Genomic DNA, 20,193 nt, shown 5'->3' on the forward strand with positions numbered 1-20,193 from the left:
AAAATATCTGGGGTTGGGGGGCAGGCAGGAGGGCAGGCATCAATTCCAGCATTTGTTCTATCTCTGCCACTGGAAATTCTGCAGTAAGACAGAGTCCCAACATTGAACAAGACCCTGCCTTCCAACTTATCAATGTCCACACCAGACTGGTTGAGACCATTTCATCACACATTGATTGAACTTGCAGCCTTTTTTACTCTTGATCTATCAAACACCTCTGGCCTCACTTTAGGTATACAGTGACTGTCTTTCTGACTCGTTACCCTAAGGTATTCTGCCTTACTTTCAAACTCTACAGATGTGTGGAATCTGGTAATTCAGAAGCACCAACACCTTTGTTTTTGCTAGTGCCTTAATGGAAGAAGAAACTGCAGTCTAGCTCTGTGAAAATTAGTGTGGGTTTTCCCTTATGATAAGTGAGAAGTGGGTTATACCCTGATTTAGTTTTTAAATTTAGCATGTTTGGAGAAGGCAGGGTAGGAAGGAAAGGCATGGTCCCAAATTGTGTGCCAGTGTTTGGCTTGCTTGTTTCTTTTTCAGTTCCCCTCTTTATAAAGGCTAAAAGAGGGATATCATTGTCCTATGTCATGTCCCAGGAGACGTTACTCAACTTTCTCTTTTCAATTGACCATTCTGTTGTTACTTTTAGGTCCAGCTGTATGTATGGAACTTGTTGCTTATGGGGAAAGACGTACTCCATTGGATTCCTAAGGTTCTGCAAGCAGGTGTGTATGAGTTGAGAGAAGCAGGTGCTGCCATAGTGTTGCTAATCCCCATGTGATCCTTTATGGCCTATTGAGACTCTTAAGCCAGTTTTAGGACACCACACAAAGTATGAATAAAGGTGGCAACTAAGTGTGCCCCTGAGAGACCCCCACCCCACCCTGCACTTCTCCTAATAACTTTTACTAGAAATGTTGGGCCTTATAAGCATACAAATCAGACTTGCCTCTGAAAAGGTCTCCTCACTTACGAAAATTAAAAGTGGGTGGCGGGGAAAAAAAGATAAGGATCAAGTTACACCTAGCCACGTAGCCTTGGAAATATGTGTGAGTTGTGGAACAGGAAACTGTGCATTGTAATTTCACTGGCCCTGCTTATGTAACATGTAACTTCACTTTTCAGCCAAAGACCTACTCTGCAATAAAATAAACTTGAGCTGCTGTTTCATTTTAAAAATCTGTAGGGACAGTTGATGCAAGAACCACAACAGGACTAGAACCCAGAACTCCAACATAGTTGATCCAAAGCAAAACTTAACTACTGAGTCATACTACCTCTGCTGCAGTATTGATTTAATAGGAAGTGTGAAAAAACTTCAGGGTGTGCTTGTACTGGTGGCTTTTAAAAAATGTTTTACTTTTACTATTTGTGCTGTTTCAGCCATATTGCTCTCTCTTGGTCCCTCCTATTTCCAAGTCTTCATGAACTCTTACTGTCCTTTTTAAAACAGAGTTGTAAATCTCTTTGTGCTTGTCCTCTTCTTGCCTCCTTTATTGTGGATCCACTGTTTGTGTTACAGGAAACCCTTTCTGTCCCACCTAGCAGGTAAAATGGCATCAGCACAAGTTGATCATTTACAGACACTAGGGATGTGCACACTCAATTTTTTAAATTTGATTTGTGCCCAAAACAAATTACCCTGATTTGTTTTGTATCCAAATCTACCCCCTCCAAACCACCCCTGATTTGATTTGTATTTGCTTTGATTCGATTTGGATTTGGACCACCAAATTTGGGTGGTGGGTAGGTCCCCATGGGTGCCACCTACCGTCCAGATTTCAAGGCAATGGGACACTTGGTTGATTTTTAATGAATTTTTAAAAAGTTTTTACTGATTTTGAACATTTCTGCCATAGGAAACAATGGGGATTTGAAGTTGCTGTATCCTAACCCTAACACGGATCTGCAGCTTTCATTTTTTAAAAAAAGCTAAGCTCTAGCCCTTGTAGAAGTGGAGTTATGGAGCAAAAATGTGCAGTCATCATTTTTTCCCAAGTGTTTGGATTCTTTGGTGTATAATAACTTTTCCTCATAATGAATCCTTATGAGGAGTCATTGCACACCTTCATTTCTTCTGTTCATTTTGACTGTCACTGGACAGTGCCAACTGTAAACTGCCATGTGCCAACTACACTTCCCTCCCACCTGCAAGGCAGTGGGGTACTCATTTTAATTTTTAGGAATATTGAAATATTTAGATTCTTTGGTATCTAATAACTTTTTCTCATAATGAATCCCTATGAAAATTCATTATACGCCTTCGTTTCTTCTGTTCATTTTGACTATCATTGGACAGTGCCAACTGTCAACTACACACACACTGGGGTACTCAGTTTTTGGGGTTTTTTTTAGTATTTTTGGAGTGTTTAGATTTTTTGGTGTTTTCATTACACACACCTTCATTTCTTCTGTTCATTTTGACCCCACTGCTTTACAGGTGGGGTTGGGGAATTAGTGGCATCCCATGTTCCAACTACCCCCCAACCCACAAGCCACTGGGTACTCAGTTTATATTTTAGGAATTTTTGAGGTGTTTAGATGTGTAATGAATCCTCATAGGGATTCATTATGAGGAAAAGTTATTAGACACCAAAGAGCCTAAACACTTGGAAAAAAATCCTAGAACATAAACTGAGTCGTACCCCACTGCCTTGCAGGTTGGAGTGGGGTGTAGTTGGCACATGGCAGTTGATAGTTGGCAGTTGGCACTGTCAAAAAGACAGTCAAAATCAATAGAATAAATGAATGTATATAATGAATCCTCATAGGAATTCATTGAGGGAAAGTGATTATACACCAAATAATCCAAACACTTGAAAAATAGTGACCACACATTTTGCTCCATAACTCCACTTCTACAAGGGCTAGAGCATGGGTTCTCATCCTTAGGTCCCCAGATGTTGTTGGACTTCAACTCCCATAATCCCCAACCAAAGGCCATTAGAGCTGGGGATTATGGGAGCTGAAGTCCAGTAACATCTGGGGACCCAAGGTTGAGAAGCCCTGGGCTAGAGCTTAGCTTTTTTAAAAACGAAAGCTGGGAATCTGGGGGAATTAATAGAAAGGATCAGAATCTCGAATCAATTTGAATCGAATCAGGTGTGGTTCGATTTGTACCCAAATCTAGCCAATGGACCCCAGGGGTGATTTGTTTTATCTCCAAATCACCCGAATCAGCTAGATTTGAGTACAAATCTATCTGTACCCAAATAAATTTGCACATCCCTAACAGACACACCCACCCATATTTATTCCCTTTTTAGGGAATAAAATATGTGCAAAAGCAGCATTAATCCATCTCCAGAGCAGCAAAATATGCCTTTGTACAAATACTGAGTTGGACAATACTGATTAAACACAAATGAATAAACTAACAATGAAACACAAATAAAAAGATACAGGGAGCAACGAGGTGACATGCAATGAATACTGTACCCTTAGTGGCCTGATTAGAAAAATGATGGTGAATGTTACTTCATTTCAAGTGTTTCTAGGCGGAAAGGGCATATGGTCAAGTATCCAAGTTGTGGTTTATATGAGGGAATGTTGTGTGACCCAGTTGTTTGGGAGTGGGATTGGGGCAGAGGCAATAACCCTGTGTCGGGATTTTCTACCTTCCTCTGCGAGACAGGGTTGTTTACCCAGTCAAACAGCAGTGTGCCAAGAGAAGCAGGGGGCTCCAGACACCAGGAGAACCCCAGTAATTACCTTTCAGAAGCCAGGAAGGGCTCAGAGAGGCGGGCAGCAGCTGCTATCAGCTCCACAGTTGCGGAAAGCGGGTGGAGTTGGAGAACAAGTCCACTTTGGAGGCCAGGGATTGGGTGGCCAATCCACTTGCCTGGCCAGGGAAGAAGGAGCAAGTTGGAAGGGGAGAGGAGTGTCCTTAAAGTGTAGGGCTTTATTTAAGGCAGGGACTGCCAAAGATGAGATGATCAGCAGGGATGGGGTTTGTTAGTCTGGTGGACTCCCGGAGAGGAGCTCAGACCTTTGCTCCCGCTGATAGGTGAAGGAAGTAGAGTGACTATTCTTCCCTCCTCCCCCAACTCTGAGGTAATGCCCATACTTATAATTTAGTGTGAGAGGATGGGAAGGTTAATTAGAGAATTCCTCCTTCCTGATCACAGACACCCTGATTGCACATGGATTATTTTCAGCCCATGTATGTATGTATGTTGTGTAGATCTGGCTGGGTTGCCCAGATTGTTTGTTTGTTCTTCATGATGGGCATTTCCAGGTCTATACATGTGATTAAATGTCATGTGCTCATCATATGAGCAAGCAAGTGATCCTTGTACTTAAGGCTTGCAGAGGAAGCAGTCAGTAATGAACTACTACTCTGCACTGAGGACACTTCTGCCATTTAAATTGTAACGAATAAATAGCTTTATGTGCTGCAGTCAGCTGTGCATACTGGGTAAGGAATACTGCAGTAATTTGCAATACTGGGTGTGGAAGGACAATTTTTCTTAGTAAAATCTGTTCTTCTGTTCTTCACACCCCCAGTGGTGATGCTGGAAGCAGAAACCTGTCTTCTACCAAGCAACAACTGCCCTTTTCTCTTCCCTTCCTAGAATCCATTCATCCCACATGAAAACTGGTCTTCTGCATAAGTTGCAAGCACTTGAGAATAGCTGACTCGCATAGGGAAAGTCAGGGCCCTTGCCTGCAGCTTGGTTTAAAGTCTCCAGCCACTTTTCATACCGAGGGGAAAATGTGTTCACAGTATTTTACTTATTGCTCAGTAAGAAGAAAACCACCTCTTGGCTTCCAGTGTTGGCCAATATGTGCAAATATACTAAGTTGACCAACAAGCCCTTGGGACATGTGCCACTTCGGTTTCCTTTGTTGCACTTTTAATTCAGTTCAGTTTATTGCAATCTTTGATCAGATATACACATTTCACTCCAAACCCAAATAAAAAAGAACCTTAAGGGTAATAAATATTGGTACAGAGAAAGACACACACACACACACACACACACACACACACACACACACACACACGTAAAAGCTATTACATTTTTTAAAAAGAATAAAATGAAACAAACTAAAAAACCTAAATTAAAATGTTACAGCGATGATGAGATACAAATCTTCCAAACTCCACAAGCTTTTCCAAAGACCTTTTTAATGTGTAAATTTTAAAAAGCCATAAACCAGATGTTCAAAGTTTGCAGACACTTCAGTGTAAAACATCAGCTTCAATGCTATACACTGGTGGCTGAAACATCCTAAATTACCAATTTCTAACACCATGCATGGATCTTAATTGCAGCTGTACAAAATCTGGCTGCCTGATATGAGACAACGGTGTGTTTATCAGAAGTACTGTAAATGTATATAAAACTCATCAGAATTATTTGGCTATCTAAAAATGAGAGGAGTAATATATCTAAAATGTAAATCGCAGGGAAAGGAACAATACAAGAGCACATAGCCAACTGTCTCAATATCCCCATTCCCACAGGGACACAGTTTCTCCAGACCTCTTATACCTACCCTCCAATACCACAGAGAGCAGCTCGTCCAGCCAAGCCAATGTCAGAGCTCTTCTCTGTGTTGGATATGTCAGATTATACAAATACTTAGCTGGTTTTTGCAAAGGCTTAACAGCTCCAAATCTCACATAGTTTGATACCCGACTTAGATCAATCTGGTGTTCCATAACAATAACGTGCTGCTTGAGGATCACCTTGACATTATCATAACCCAAAGGGAGTAGATATTCCATTGACAATCCATATGATTTAAGCTTTTCAGTAATTAAATACATCCAATCAGATGTATTTTCCTCCTTACAAATTAAGGGGGCTAACCCAGAAGGAAAATAGATCAATTTCAGCCAAAAATTGAAAATATGGATCCAGACACAGATATCCGAACTTAACAGGCCCGCTTCCTGTTGCAACTTAGTGTTAGATACACACACAACGGGGTTGAAAAAATTAGGCCTAAGAAATTTAGACTGGATCCTCTCAAGTGGATGGAAATCACTATATATACAAATCTGGGAGCCATAAAGAATTTGTGAAATTACCTTGGTCTGAAAAACCTTAAACACAACTGGAACATATCTACCCCTTGAAGAAAAAAAGAATCTCAAAATTGTGGTAGCTGATCTCTGAGCATTTGTTACGGTGGAATTACTTTGCTCTTTCCAGTTACCAGTTGTCTGAAAGATGACCCCTAAATATTTTTATTGTGTTGTCTGCACTGACCCCATTAATTTGCCATTTAGGCATAATGGGTTTTCTGGTGAACATTACGACCTTTGTCTTCTGATAATTTATGGAAAGCAAGCTTTCGTGACAGTAGTCAGCCAGAACTCTCAGCATTTTTCTCATCTCCACCAGAGACTGTGACAAAAGCACGGCATCATCAGCATAAAAGAGAATGGCTGTAGATTTCTACTGACCAATTTTGGCCGGTAAAATTCCAAATTGGAGATTCTATCCACTATGTTGTGGATACCCCTGCTAACTGGGCAAAAGAGGCACCTTTTACCGTGGTGATTCTCTTTATTTAGCAGGGGGAGAGTAACTGGCCCTATCCAACCCCAGCACAGCACTTCCAGTGACTATTGCTGGTGTCTATCTTACATTTCTTTTTAGAATGTGAGCCCTTTGGGGACAGGGTTCCATCTTATGTGTTTGTTATTTCTCTGTGTAACCTGCCTTGAGCTATTTTTGGAAGGGTGATATAAAAATTGAGTTGTTGTTGTTGTTTGTAATCAGCCAATTACAAAACGCAACTTTACTGGGAACAGCCTATATTCTGCGACGATATCTATAACAGCAACACTGACAATAAAATCCAGCCATCCCAGGTCCTTGGGAAGGACTTGATGTCTGGATAAAACAAACCAGTCAATAACACCTGTCTGACTGTGTGGATAGATAGATAGATAGATAGGCTTGAAAACATTATTATTATTATTATTATTATTATTATTATTATTATTATTATTATTATTAGCCAATATACAACCCTGCCGTCCTTTCTCTCTGCACTAATGGGGCTATACCTTTTAAAATCATTTATTAAGAAACTGATTTACAAATAACTTCAAGTGGAAGTTATACAACGTATCGGAAACCTAAATACAGTGGGTTGTTTCCAAAGAAAGTCACAAGTAAGCCCCGTTACAAATAATAGGACTTAAATTAGTCATGACTAACTTAAGTCTATTAATTTCAATGGTACTTAGTCGTGACTAGGTTTCTTATGATACAATCCACTCTAAATATATTGTTTACTTGTGTTTAGGTTTTTGCTGATGTGTATTGGCTTATCATGGTACCTCATAATACCTTAGTGCCCTGCACCACCACCAAATTCTCAGTCACGGGCCTGGGAAGGAGAGTGTATGGCAAATGATTGTTCACTTTGACACTTCATTCTGCACTGTAGAGTGTGAGAATGCTTATGTGTGCAGGGCAGACATAGTTAAGAGCAGCAATTTCATAATCCTTTGCTTGTGTTTAAACCCAGGACACTGTCTCTTTTGGTTGCCTTGGAGGTGTGTACTGCAACAAATATCTATATATCAGTTTTCACCAAAAGTCCTCAAAGCGGTTTACATAGAAAAAATTGTGAGCCCCTTTGGGACAATGAGCCAGCTAAAAGAAATATAAGGTGGATACCAGTAACAGCCACTGGAGGGATACTGGGCTGTATAGGGTCAGATGCTCTCCCCCGCTTAATAGAAGAGAGTCGCCACTTTAAAAGGTACCTCTTTGCTCACTTAGCAGGGTCATCCCTGCTAAATCACTTCTCTAAAAGGTGCCAGTTAATATAAAGGTAAAGTGTGCCGTCAAGTCAATTTCGACTCCTGGCGCCCACAGAGCCCTGTGGTTTTCTTTGGTAGAATACAGGAGGGGTTTACCATTGCCTCCTCCCACGCAGTGTGAAATGATGCCTTTCAGCATCTTCCTATATTGCTGCTGCCCAATATAGTACCAGCGGGGATTTGAACCACCAAACTTCTGCTTATTGGTCAAGCATTTCCCCACAGTGAATAACTCTGGGGAGGGAAAGCTTCATGCCAGACTTCTGCCTGATGACAGAGCTGCTGTCTAGGTCACCTGCGCACGCTAACTCTTCCCCTATGTCTTAACACTTTCTTCACCAGGAAGTGCCTAAAAATAAGAGCTTGTGGGATTGTGCTGCAGGAAAATGATTAAACAATCCCCAGAATGGAGAAGAGGAAGCTCAGAGGCATAGTTTAACAATTAGCTTGACCTTTTCTAGTTTACATCTTGGCAGTGACTCATTGACTGGCTTGTGCTGGGATTTTTGATCTCCTTTTGAAATCTTATGATCACCACCCAAGAGCCATTTTATCACAAGCCATATTTTTCCACCTCCTTTTGGTTTCCTTCTCTCCTTCATATGACTGCAAACCAGATGCAACTGCTTCTATACCTACCAGAGAGGAGAAGAATCTTTGTGGAAATCCCATCCACCCCTTTCTTCCTTATCTGAACATGATGCCTGTTTTATAGTCTCTCTGGGAATATAAATATAGCCAACATGCTTGGAGGGAGAGTGAACTATAAAGTTAGATGGGACCCAGGAAGTGATTCATTCAGACTCCCTGTAGTTAGAAAGTATAGTACCATACCCAAAGCACTTGTAAAGTGGTCTCAGATGTGGTGTCCAATATCACTTCCAGCTGCTGTTGGTCCTTAAACTCTCCTCCAAAGATGGGCTAAACTGCTTTCACCTAGAGACTAAACTTAAACAGGCTCTCGGAAGACACACAGTGCATTCAACTGAGTTGATGAAGAAGGCAGTATCTTGTTGGCAGCAGGTTATATATACAATAGTTGTTTCTGGCTTGAGGCATGCTTGGTGGAAGCAGGGACATGACCTAAAGTATGCTTAAGATTTCTCTTACTTGCCTCTGAGCAGTTTACAACTCCAACTCTTGTATCTCTGACATGTCTCTTGGAAGGAAAAGAACAACTACAAGGACTAGCATGCCTCTTTTGTTGATATTCCCAATTATTTCATGAAAAATACTGGATTACAAAATCAACCAATTAAAAAAACGTATGCTAATGACACATTCCTCTGCAATATAGTAATTGCTTATAGGATTCATGGACAGAACAAGGTAAACCAGAAAGATGTGGGGAACCCCATGTAAATACCCATTGGTTTTTATGAAAAGTAAAACAAAATTAGCTGGGCTGGGCGCAGAGCATCTGCACCTCTAGTTTGGCCCATCCATTTTCGCCTACCGCCACCACCATTGTTTTCTCGCCACCTGCCCGCCGGCGCTTACTTTCCTGCCCACCCGCCAGTTGCTGCCGGCTGGTCTGTTACCACCACCTCCCGTCAGCACAGCTCTGCCGGCCCACCTTGTCATCCCACTGGAGTGGCTCCACCAGCAGGCCGCCTCCACTGGCCTCTATGGCTGTTTTCTTCCTCGTGGCTCTCAGGCAGCTCTACAAACTCTCGCGAGAGCTGCCACACATGAGATTAGCCACGGGTACATCTTAGAGAATTAGAATTAAAAAATATATAGATGGCAAGGCAAAGTGGACTTACTGCACTTCTTTGCAGACTACTTATGTAGCAAATCTCTAATAAACTGAAGCCAAATTAACCTTCCATATGACACACATGCAGAGAAAGTTGATCTGACCCTCCTCTGAACTAAAAACCTTATATGCAAAATTTTTATCAGGGAGTATCCTTCGAAAACTTACAGTAAGAGCAGGCACTTAGTTTTAATCCATATCATTCTGATCTCTGCTTCCCCAACTGTCTGGAGCTGTCATCTGCTTGAGTCTAAAAGAAGTAAAACATATTTTGGCTGCCAGGTTGTCTTGGTGGGTAACCAGGGAGCCTATCCTGAACAAACCTGATTCTGACAAAAACAACCTTTTAAAACTGCAAAGTTATGTCCCAGGGACAAATCCTGAAAAAAATGTGATAGGCTAGGAAATGGGGAGCATAAACTCATTTATAGCACCTCCATCCATCAAAAAATGGCAATGCAAGACAGCCACATGTATGTGAATAAATCATAGAAGTACTCCCATAGAAACAGAAACCCTCAGGGCTGAAGGCATCCCACTATGAATATTTATCATCTAATCGCTAAACTGTGGTACTATGCTTAGGTCTGCTGCTTGCTTGTGAACAGTATTTGTAGCTCCAAGCCATGTATTGCTGATGTGTCTGCTTATGTTAAACAGTGATGGGGAATAAGGAAAGGAAAATCCTTGCCAGGGACGCACACTTGCTGCATGTTTACAGAGAGGGGTGGAGGAATGAAAATTCTGTAATGATGGGCAAATTAGGTGAGAATTTCATGATTGGTTGTTGTTTTTTTAAGCGAATGCAAATTGCTGCTCACTAGGCCATTAGTATGTAAAATGCTTCCAGCATTTGGTTATATCTAGAAGAGAGATGCTGCAGCCAAATTATGTAGGAATGGGGTACTTTCTTGCTTGTTTTAATAAGAGAATAACATGAAGGTGTACTGCCTTATTAAAACATGGACTGGAGAGACTGCAGTCCTCTCTACATTTTGCAGTTCTGGATTGTGGCATGATAGCAGAGGATGTAGAATTGTTTAACTTTCTTTCCCCCAATGTTGCAGTCAGGGTCTTCTAGTTCTGTGACTGGAATAAATTACACAGATTAAGAAAGCAGACATGATACTCTTGTGTAATTCTCTGGTATTCAAGTCTCTCTGAACTTCTCTGGATCAAATAGTCCTTTTTTCCTAGTGGAAGAAAGTAATATTTTGAAACAAAAGCATATTCCATGTCGTAATGTAAGATCTGATTATTGTTTGGACATGTGCATTGTTTTCAGATCTAGTGCTCTAGTTATTAAGAGGTGCGGCTGAACTTGTTTCAGCTGAGTACCTGCACCAATGGTATTAGTAGGAAACTGGGGTTCTTGGCTCATTTCAACGATCTGTAGCCCCTAACAAACTGTGTACAGAACAGACTTTGCTGCTATTTTTTGTGATTGGACCACAGTCTCCATGGAGTACAAAAAATATTTAGATCTGCAGCTGTAAATAACCCTGGCTTCAGACTCAACATGGCAAAGATGCTTCTACCTTTCTCAGACTCTCATGAGTCTAACACAAAAGATGCATAATACTTCACTAACAAAAGTTAGTCTGGATACTACCTGCTTTTGTTTTTGTTTTTAAAGACTAAGAAGTGCACAAGCAGTACGCTTCCACTCATGCACGGGGGCAGAAGGGTGATTTCACCCATTCTTCCTTCCCTATGCAGCCTTCTGTGCCAGCCAGAAACATGTCCCTGGGGTTGGGGAGCCCTTAGGGGCATATTTCTGGCAGGCAAAGGTGTTGCAGAGGGAAGGGAGTACAGTATTGACAAAATTTGGCGTTCCACCTCCCATGCATGAGAGAGAGCATTCTGCTTGTACAAGTCTTGATCTGGATGGTGTCACCCTTGTTTCTCTCCAGAATTTCCTAATAGATAATGGTGTAGTGGTTAGAGTGCTACACTAGGACCGGGAAGACCCGAGTTCAAATCCCCATTCAGCCATGATACTAGCTGGGTGACTCTGGGCCAGTCACTTCTCTCTCAACCTAACCTACTTCACAGGGTTGTTGTGAGGAGAAACTCATGTGTCTGGGCTCCTTGGCGGAAGAGCAGGATGTAAATGTAAAAAATAAAATAAGTAAATAATAATAAATAAATTCCATTATGGAGTATTATTGAGTACCCTAAAAGCAGTGCAGATGGTTGCCTTCTCTTTCACAGCCAAGCCTCGAAACTAGTTGTGAGCAGCCTCTTTCAGTACCCAGTTTTTTCAGACAGAGAAGCAGCTGTGTTTAAACATACTCTTACCCGGAGCCTTCTTCCTGAAACATTCAAATTGCAGCTCATTGGTGTGCAGTCCTTTTGACCAGAGATGCTAGACATACTACCTTGCTGAAGGTGCTGCTGTAGTGGCTGAGGCAGGTGTGGCTGGTTAGAGATTTAAAGCCAAAGAGGAGGGGAGATGAGCTCGTTTGATTTTCCCCTGTTCATCTTGTCTTCCTTCCTGCCTGTTTCTCTCTCTGTAGGCCACTCTGCAGTTCTGTGTGGTGAAGCCCCTCATGGCAGTCACTACAGTCATCCTTCAGGCATTTGGCAAGTACCAAGATGGTGACTTTGAGTAAGTAAATATTTTACGTTGTAAGGAGATTTCTTAGTAAGTACTGTAAAGTAAGGAGTCTTCCAAAAGGGGAAAAGGCTTGCTTGCCCTAAGAATTGGAAGAACAGAGGAGGGTCTTGACTAGAAGGTATACACTATGGACAGTGCTAGGTTCAAACCTCCAAGATAAGGGTCTAATCTCTGCTTGATCACAAAGCACACTGGGTGATCGAAGTTGTTCTTGGCTTAAATTATTTCACAGAGTTGTTGAGAAGATAAACTCAGGGTGTATTATAACCTGCCCCAAGCCCTTGAGTGCAGGGTGGAACAAAATAAAAACAAGGCCAGTTATCACAAACATCTGGCAGTGTGGATGCAGGGGAATTCCTCTGGTAAAGCCTGCACATGTTAATTCCTACAGGTTGTGTGCCAACATGCAAGGCTTTCTCCAGGGCTATCATATTCTTAGATCATGTTATAAATGGATGTTGTTTTAATAGACTGTTGAACTATCACGGTCTCTGAGTATGCTGGAGGAATATGAGTATGCCACACACACACACACACACACACACACACACACACACACACACACGCGCACAGTATGCCAGAAGAAGGAACTGGGGAAACTTTGCAACCCCATCGTTGCCAAATTGTACCAGGGTGCCGGAGGTGCTGGTGCCCCAGGTGGTGGCCCCACCATTGAAGAAGTGGACTAAGTTGCTCTGGACTGGACTGTAGGAGTAACTTCCACCTGCTCTTCTGCCTTTTCCAGTCAATCAGTGCTTTTCTGGAGGGGTTTTCCTGTGGTGTGTGTGTGTGTGTGTGTGTGTGTGTGTGTGTGTGTGTGTGTGTGTGTGTGTGAGAGAGCAGAGCTTAACTTGTTCTCTGTTACTAAGAGAGGCACTGCCAGGTTAAAGTTTGTTGCAGATATTCTGATACCCTTGTTGGTGGAAAGCATCTGCATCTTTGTGTTGGTATGTCTGATTTCATCACCCTTGGTGCCTCTCAGAGGCGGGCACTCTCAGCCCCATGCGGTACTTGCTGTTTCCTGCATGGTGAAAGCACCGGGAGCAACTACATTCTCAGATGCCCCTGTGTGCCTTCCCAGCTGTCCCTGTGGACTCCAGTTCATAGAAGTGGCTCCCCTGGCCTTGGAAATGGCAGATAAAGCACAGAGCTGGTCGTGATGGGAGCTCCCACATCCGTGTAGCACAAAGGGGGTGTGGATACACATTAGTCAGAATTGGGCATTTTGACACACAGGCCTACATCCTGGCATTAGGCCATTGTTAAATGATGGAGCTGAGAGAGAAGATTCCGGTAGAGAGGTCTTTCTAACACTGAGAAAGGAGACACTAGAGATATCTGAGAGACTGATTATTCGGGTTTTCTTTCCCTACAGTGTCACAAACGGGTATCTCTACGTGACAATCATTTACAATATTTCTGTCAGCCTGGCTCTCTATGCCCTCTTCCTCTTCTATTTCGCCACACGTGAACTGCTCAGTCCCTACAGCCCTGTCCTCAAATTCTTCATGGTGAAGTCTGTCATCTTCCTGTCCTTCTGGCAAGGTGAGACACCCCCTCAGACAAAATGTGGCTGTTACTTGGGATTGAAACCTGATCATGCATGTCTAGTAGATATACAAATCTTCATTTTCCTGATCTCTTAACACATGTCCTTGGTTAAGTCTGTGTGCCATTTCTGTTTGATCTCTTCTTCAGTCATGATATAATGCCCATTTCTGTTCTTAACTCTGCTACAAATCCAACTGTGAAAGTTCTTGCCACTGAACTGAACGGGTTCTCCAATTACAGCGCGCAAACGTTATGTTTAGTTACCAATCCTGTTTCTCTTGATCGAAGTGACAAATAAACATATTGTAACCTGTTTTTAGAAGTTCAAACCAGGATTTCGCTTCAGAGTGTTGTGCTCCTCCTTTACTGCACGTATTTTGAAGGATGCTTCACGTGATTGTGGCATTCTTGCTGGTTCAGTAGCTACATGCAAAATTGGCCAGTCCCAGAAACAATAGGAAAAAATCAGTGTCACTTGATAATATTCCCTAAAGGGGTTGTTGATTTTAAAATGGAAAGGGACAGAGCACATTATGAGAACATTTTATGTCCTTTTGTGAGATTGTCTGTCTGCATTTCTGAACATGTACACAAGAATAAATGAAGTTGACAATACTGGGAAGAGAGAAGGAAAATGTGTGGGAATAGTAGGACAAATGTTAGAACTTTGGGATAATGACAGTTGGTTTGACAGTTATATTCTTTTGAAAAACTGTTGCAAACAGTTCATGAATGTCGGCTTCCTGAGAGATGGGTAGGCTGAACTGGAGAGCAATGTCATAGACTCAGAAAAGAAAATACATATCCCAGTGATATCAGATATTGCAATGACAATAAGAAAGAATGAAAAAATCATACCAGTGGAGGATAGGAGATAAAAACCATAAAAGGAATGCAAACTGTTTATATCTAAGGGAAATAAAATAACCTATTGGCAGTTAGAAAACTATGGATAGCATATCTGGTTTAGGAGAGCAGCCATAAATGTGGTGGGGGGAGGAACAAATAAGATTTGAATGTGATAACCCCCCCCAAAAAAAAATCACCCATAGCAGTACTACATTCAACAAAGGTATCTATATTAGCAGTCTGAGAAAACATAATAAAGTAAAAGAGCGGAAGAATTTTCTCACACACACATAATTAACAGCTGGAGAGAAATTTCTCACACACACATTCATAATTAACAGTTGGAGAGAAATAAAAAGAGAGAGTGGTATCAGACTCCCAAGGGACGAAGTGGGCTCCTAGCCCTTCTTGAACCCCAGAATGACTGGAGCAACCCCAAAACGTTCAGCCTCAGCAACAGCTGGGGGAGGAGGTTAGTTTGTCACCTGAGTTGTCCTCCTGGCTTGCTACATCCAGCCAGTTCCCTCCCCTGGAGAACTCCTGGCTCCCATACTCAGAAGCAGCCCCTCATCATCTGCTGCCTTGTCTTTGAATACCCCAGTGCAGAGCTGACAGGGCTTAAAGCCGACTTCCAGCCACGCCCCCTTCCTGATCTGGCTTCCTGTTTCCTGCCACACCCAACCTAGCTTTCTCCCTGGAGCTGTTTCCTGCAGCTCTCCCTGCCTTGCCCTCTAAGCCCCACTGGGTTCCAGCCAGCCTGGGCCCTTCTCATCCCCACTGCCCCCTGAAGGGAATGAAAACCCCACAGGAGGGATGCCACACCCTTCTCCAGACTCCACAGGGCCACCCAAGCGAGCATGTAACATGGCATCCCGACAAATTGAATAAATGGTTTCCATGAAACAAACCAAAGTGGGAATGTGAACCAAATCCAAGAATAAGTAAAAACAAGAGGAAAGTATTCAATTTAAGCTAACTTTACCAGAAATTAATAACACTCCATAGCAGAGTTCTCTCTAATTTTTTCCATCTGTGTGCAGAATGAGTTTTGTTCTGGGTGGCAGTATCAAGGCAGTGTGTGCGCAAGTGCATTCAGAGAGGGGCCTTCCTGAGTCAATCTGAGTGGGATCTAAAATTAACTGAGCGGACATCAAAAGTCGGGTGGGCACACATGCACGCCTTAGAGGGAACACTGGTCCATTGGGGTGGCAGTAGGATTTTCTGGACCCAGTCCACTGTATGAGGACTGAAATCTCCCACTCAAAATCTGTCAGCAGGACCCAAAAGCTGGGCTGAAAAGCAATAATTAATTAAAACTGAAAGAATATTATATTTACAGGGGAGTGCAACAAACAGGATAGATAGATAGATAGATAGATTTTTTTTTTAAGGTCCTACACTTATCACTAAAAAGTAGATTATTGCTACAGCAGCATCCTTTGTGTTCTGAGCCTAGTATTCCGGGCTAGCAAAATGTCCACTGTTATGTGTGAGATAGAGAGCAGATAAGGGATGCTTGCTATATGTGTGTTGAGGGAGAGCACACTGCACCTCTATTGCACACTATTGCACTCCCCCTCTGTTGAGGGGGGTGCACACGGAACCTCTGTTGTACAGGTGACCCTTGTTATCCACAGGATTGCAGATTGCAGTTTCACGTTTCCATAGATTGGTCTACGGAAGACCCAGTTTCTTTATCTGTGGCATGAAATCTAGGCAATTTCTGCCTATCCACAGTGGCCAGAAATAACTTCCGATGTCATTTTTGGCCGCCATTTTATTTATTTATTCATTCATTCATTCATTCATTCATTCATTTTATTCAATTTCGATACCGCTGTTCCAAAAATGGCTCAGATCGGTTTACATAGAGAAATAACATAAATAAGATGGATCCCTGTCCCCAAAAGGGCTCACAATCTAAAAAGAAATCTAAAAAGAATTTTGAAGCATAGAGCAATTTTGTGGCTCTTTGTAAAAAAATTTTTTTAAAAAATAACAGATTTTAAACGGGGAGGGGAAGGATTGCTCATCTGTTCTCTATGAATTTCTCTAATCCACCTTCAGAGCCATATAAACTAGTAGCCATCACAATATCCCATGACAGTGAATTTCATGAATTGTATTTTGAAGAACTTTCATTTGTCTTGAACTTGCTACCCATAATTTTCATTGTGTTACCCTGAGTGTCATGAGTGGGGGGACACGCCCTTTCTCTTCATTTTAGAGATAAAATGGTGCAAACAGAGGGAATGTGTAGGAGCCAGGAATGTGCGCAGAACTGTGGCCGGACGGTCCGGAAGCGGTGGGCTTGGCACTTTAAGAGTGGGGGGAGGGTGCACTTATCCCTCCTGCCGCATTTTCCTCACTGATGTCGTCTATTTCCAAAAACCTTTGGGGTGACAGCGTACCTCCCTGCCGCCCCGTTGCCTGAAGTGGCCAGAAGTAATGGGCGCGCATGCGCCTGTTGCGCACACGCGCCCGTCTGCCATGCACACGAACTCACGCAACGGGCACATGTGCAGCCGGTACTTCTGGCCGATGAGGGCAAAGGGACGGCAGGGAGGTATGCTGCCGCCCCGAAGGTTTTTGGAAATAAACGATGCCGGCAGGGGAAATGCAGTGGGAGGGGTAAGTGCACCCTTCCGCTGCCCTTAAAGTGCCAAGCCCGGGGCCTTCGAACTTTGAACTGGCCCCGGTGTTCGAACCGGTTTAGAGGCCTCTAAGATGGCATCCGAACCGGTTCGTGCACATCCCTACCAGGAAGTAGGAGAAAAAGGTGGGAGGAGATGGGGAATTGGGCAAATGCGGAAGAAAAAGTGTAGGAGCTGCATAAGAGTATCCAGTGAAGCTTCTTGATTGAGGGTATGTGGAATGTATAGTAAATTTTTGAAGTGATTTCATTACACTTGTGAAGCAGTGCTTTAAATTGGATACAAGCATCCAAGAGGTCTCTCTTGTACCAGACCAAGATTATTCTGCCTTGGCCCTTGAGTTCACTGGCAGATAGTTGTCTGTTGTGCTCTGGTGTTCTGAAGTCCTCCCCAGTGCTTATTTTCTGATTTTTATCCTGTTCAGGGATGCTGTTGGCCATCCTGGAGAAGTGTGGTGCAATTCCCAAGATCAATTCAGCCAACGTATCTGTGGGTAAAGGGACCGTGGCCGCTGCCTACCAGGATTTCATCATCTGTGTGGAAATGTTCTTTGCAGCCATTGCTCTGCGCCATGCCTTCACATACAAGGTGTATGCAGATAAACGTCTTGATGCCCAAGGTATGGAAACAGGACCAGACTGGGCCCTGGGGTGAGATGGGGAGGTCTCTCCTAAAAGTTTTATTTGCCCTCTCTCAGCAACCTGTTTCTACAGCTGATCACTATTTTTCCTTCTGCTGTATTTGCACACTGATCACCACCTGGTCTGGGTTTCATTTCCCCTGGACATCTTTCAGCCTCTGCTTGCACAGCTGTTGTTGGTTGGATGACTTTCACCAATGCTACCATGGCTTCCTTCCCTGTGTTTTCACAGGGACTTTTGCCGTGTTCAGGTTACAAAGCTGGCACAAGGGGAATGGAGGTCATTTTCCTCTTTGACTGTTTGGGTGAGATAAGGAAACAAGCTATGATTTGCAGAGAGCAAATTGGGCTGTTTCTGTAGCAATACTGAGGGCAGAGGAGCCTGAGACCCACATCTTGGCTGAAACCAACGACTGCTAAGATGAGGGAAATCACTCAAAGTCGTCCCACTGAAACTGAAAGGACATGTTTGGCATTGTCTAACTTGTCCTTTTCATTTCAGCAGGACTACTTTGAGTGATTTTCCTCCTCATGTCAGCCGCTATTTCTGCAGGGTGTGTTTGCCAGTAAAGACATCAGAGTGTGTCCTTGCACTCCCCCCACACCCCGCCATACTAATAAAAGCGGTGTGGTCAGTTGTTTTAATGTGGTGGTGGTGGTGGTAAAAAAATCTACTCTAGAGATCAGTGCTCTTCATCATAAGGCCTGGGGGCCAGTGGCAGCCCTGATCAGCCCCAAGTGCAGCTCCCTGTTTAATGGGCTTGTGTGAAGCTTCAGCCTCACAAGTTGAATACTCTCCACAGTCTTCCTGGCACTAAGCAGAGGCAAGCATTCCCACCGTGCAGTGCTGAGCTTTGCCCAGGGCCGGGGGGGCTCCTTTAAGGGAAACGCGGCATGCATGGAGTTCTGGGAAGTGTAGCCCTCTCCAGTTCATTCCTCCTCGAGTTCTCAAGAGAGGGCTCGGTCTTTCTTAAAGGGCCCTGACCGCACTGAGAAGAGTGCAGTCCTGTGCGGTGGCCAGCAAAGTGGGAAATGGTTCTCACATTGGAGGTTTTTTGCCCAAGTGGCCCCTGCTTGAAAAATAGTAAAAATCACCGATATTGATTCTGTCCTCTTGCTTGAGGAAGGAGAGTAAATCAACAGCAGAATTGAGATGAGGCAATGAATTCCTAGTGGGGATTTGGGAAAGGAAGTTAAGTAACAAGGTTTTGCAGTCATCTTTTTGTATTTTATAACTAGGTTTGCTATAGAGTGGTATTTTGCAGTAATATCCTGGTGAAGAGTCTGAGAATAACTTGCCTTTTCAGCCTGTTGTTTCCCATATCTTTTTCTCTCTCTCTCTTTTCTCTCTCTCCTCTTTCCCTTGCTTTGGGCTATGGTGTCTGGAGCAGCTGTTCCGTCCTATGGGCCATATGGTAGGTGCCATGCTCGCTCTGCATTTGTTTCTCTCTCTTTTTATTGGGACATAATTTGCTGCTGTATCTCCTTCCAGCTCCCTGTACTATTTGTCCTGTGTGCACACCAGTATATGTAACAAATGTACATGTGTAAACTTCAGGAGAACCATAAATACGAGAGGTCCCTTTTGAAGTTTTGCCTTGGCAGCTCTGACTTCCAAAGAGGCAAGCTGTTCTTAAAATCAGAAGTGACCTGCCTCCTCAACAGTGTGAATTGCTTTAAAGAAGCCTCTAACTAACCACCTATGAGATTCACTGTATATGCAGAAGACTTGATTCTCATTGACTGCACCATAGGGTAGCTCTCTGCTTAGCCACACACACAAAATGGCATATTCACAACACATTGTCCAAAACATACATTATCAGTCATTTCAAAGAGATAACTGTTATGGTTGGATTGTTTGCTGGGAATGGAATTTAGCAATATTTGGAAGCAGTCATCCTCCCTCTGTATCTGTAAGTGGTGTGTCCAGTGAATTTTGCAGTAGATTCTTCCCCGTCTCCACCTTCCTTACCCTGCAGTATAGCTTCCGTTTTGAGCTAGTTCCATCTTTATCTTGCCACTACACACTGTGGGTCTGCTTTTGAACACTTGCTATCTCTCTTTCCCTTGTCACGTACCTTTGGACAGGAGGCCACCTCAAGCCACTTTGTCCTAGACCTCTGTCCTCTTAAATGCACCCCCCCATCCCTATAGTTGCACCTTTCTCTTCTGTAACCTTTCCTCATCCTGAAGGGTAGCATTTTGCAACCTGTCGGGTGATCTCATACCTGTGCTGCCTCAGGAATGTTGTCGGCATTTTGCTTTTGCACTCTTCTAACCTGGCATAACCAATTAATCCTCCTCTAGCTGCCAAAGGCTCTTCCT

At 43.1% G+C, this 20,193-nt stretch overlaps 1 protein-coding gene and 1 long non-coding RNA gene across 5 annotated transcripts in view; one reads left to right on the forward strand and one right to left on the reverse strand.

The window, feature by feature from the left end:
* The window catches only part of LOC128326820 (uncharacterized), a 54,678-nt gene extending 39,383 nt beyond the window's left edge, over positions 1 to 15,295 (reverse strand). For both annotated transcript variants that reach the window (XR_008308295.1, XR_008308294.1), the window contains exons 1-2: positions 15,057 to 15,295; positions 9,720 to 9,801 (exon numbers count right to left, since the gene is read on the reverse strand). This is a non-coding gene — a long non-coding RNA (uncharacterized LOC128326820). The remainder of the gene's footprint in view (positions 1 to 9,719; positions 9,802 to 15,056) is intronic.
* Positions 1 to 20,193, forward strand: part of TMEM184B (transmembrane protein 184B) — a 66,180-nt gene that overhangs the window by 41,701 nt on the left and 4,286 nt on the right. For 2 of the 3 annotated variants that reach the window (XM_053254460.1, XM_053254461.1), the window contains exons 5-9: positions 650 to 725; positions 12,071 to 12,162; positions 13,547 to 13,716; positions 17,650 to 17,844; positions 19,257 to 19,280. In XM_053254460.1, coding sequence (XP_053110435.1) covers positions 650 to 725; positions 12,071 to 12,162; positions 13,547 to 13,716; positions 17,650 to 17,844; positions 19,257 to 19,280 — 557 coding nt within the window. The remainder of the gene's footprint in view (positions 1 to 649; positions 726 to 12,070; positions 12,163 to 13,546; positions 13,717 to 17,649; positions 17,845 to 19,256; positions 19,281 to 20,193) is intronic. The other variant, XM_053254462.1, reaches the window with a different exon arrangement.

Source organism: Hemicordylus capensis, chromosome 5, assembly GCF_027244095.1.
Source record: "Hemicordylus capensis ecotype Gifberg chromosome 5, rHemCap1.1.pri, whole genome shotgun sequence".
Lineage (NCBI taxonomy): Eukaryota > Metazoa > Chordata > Lepidosauria > Squamata > Cordylidae > Hemicordylus > Hemicordylus capensis.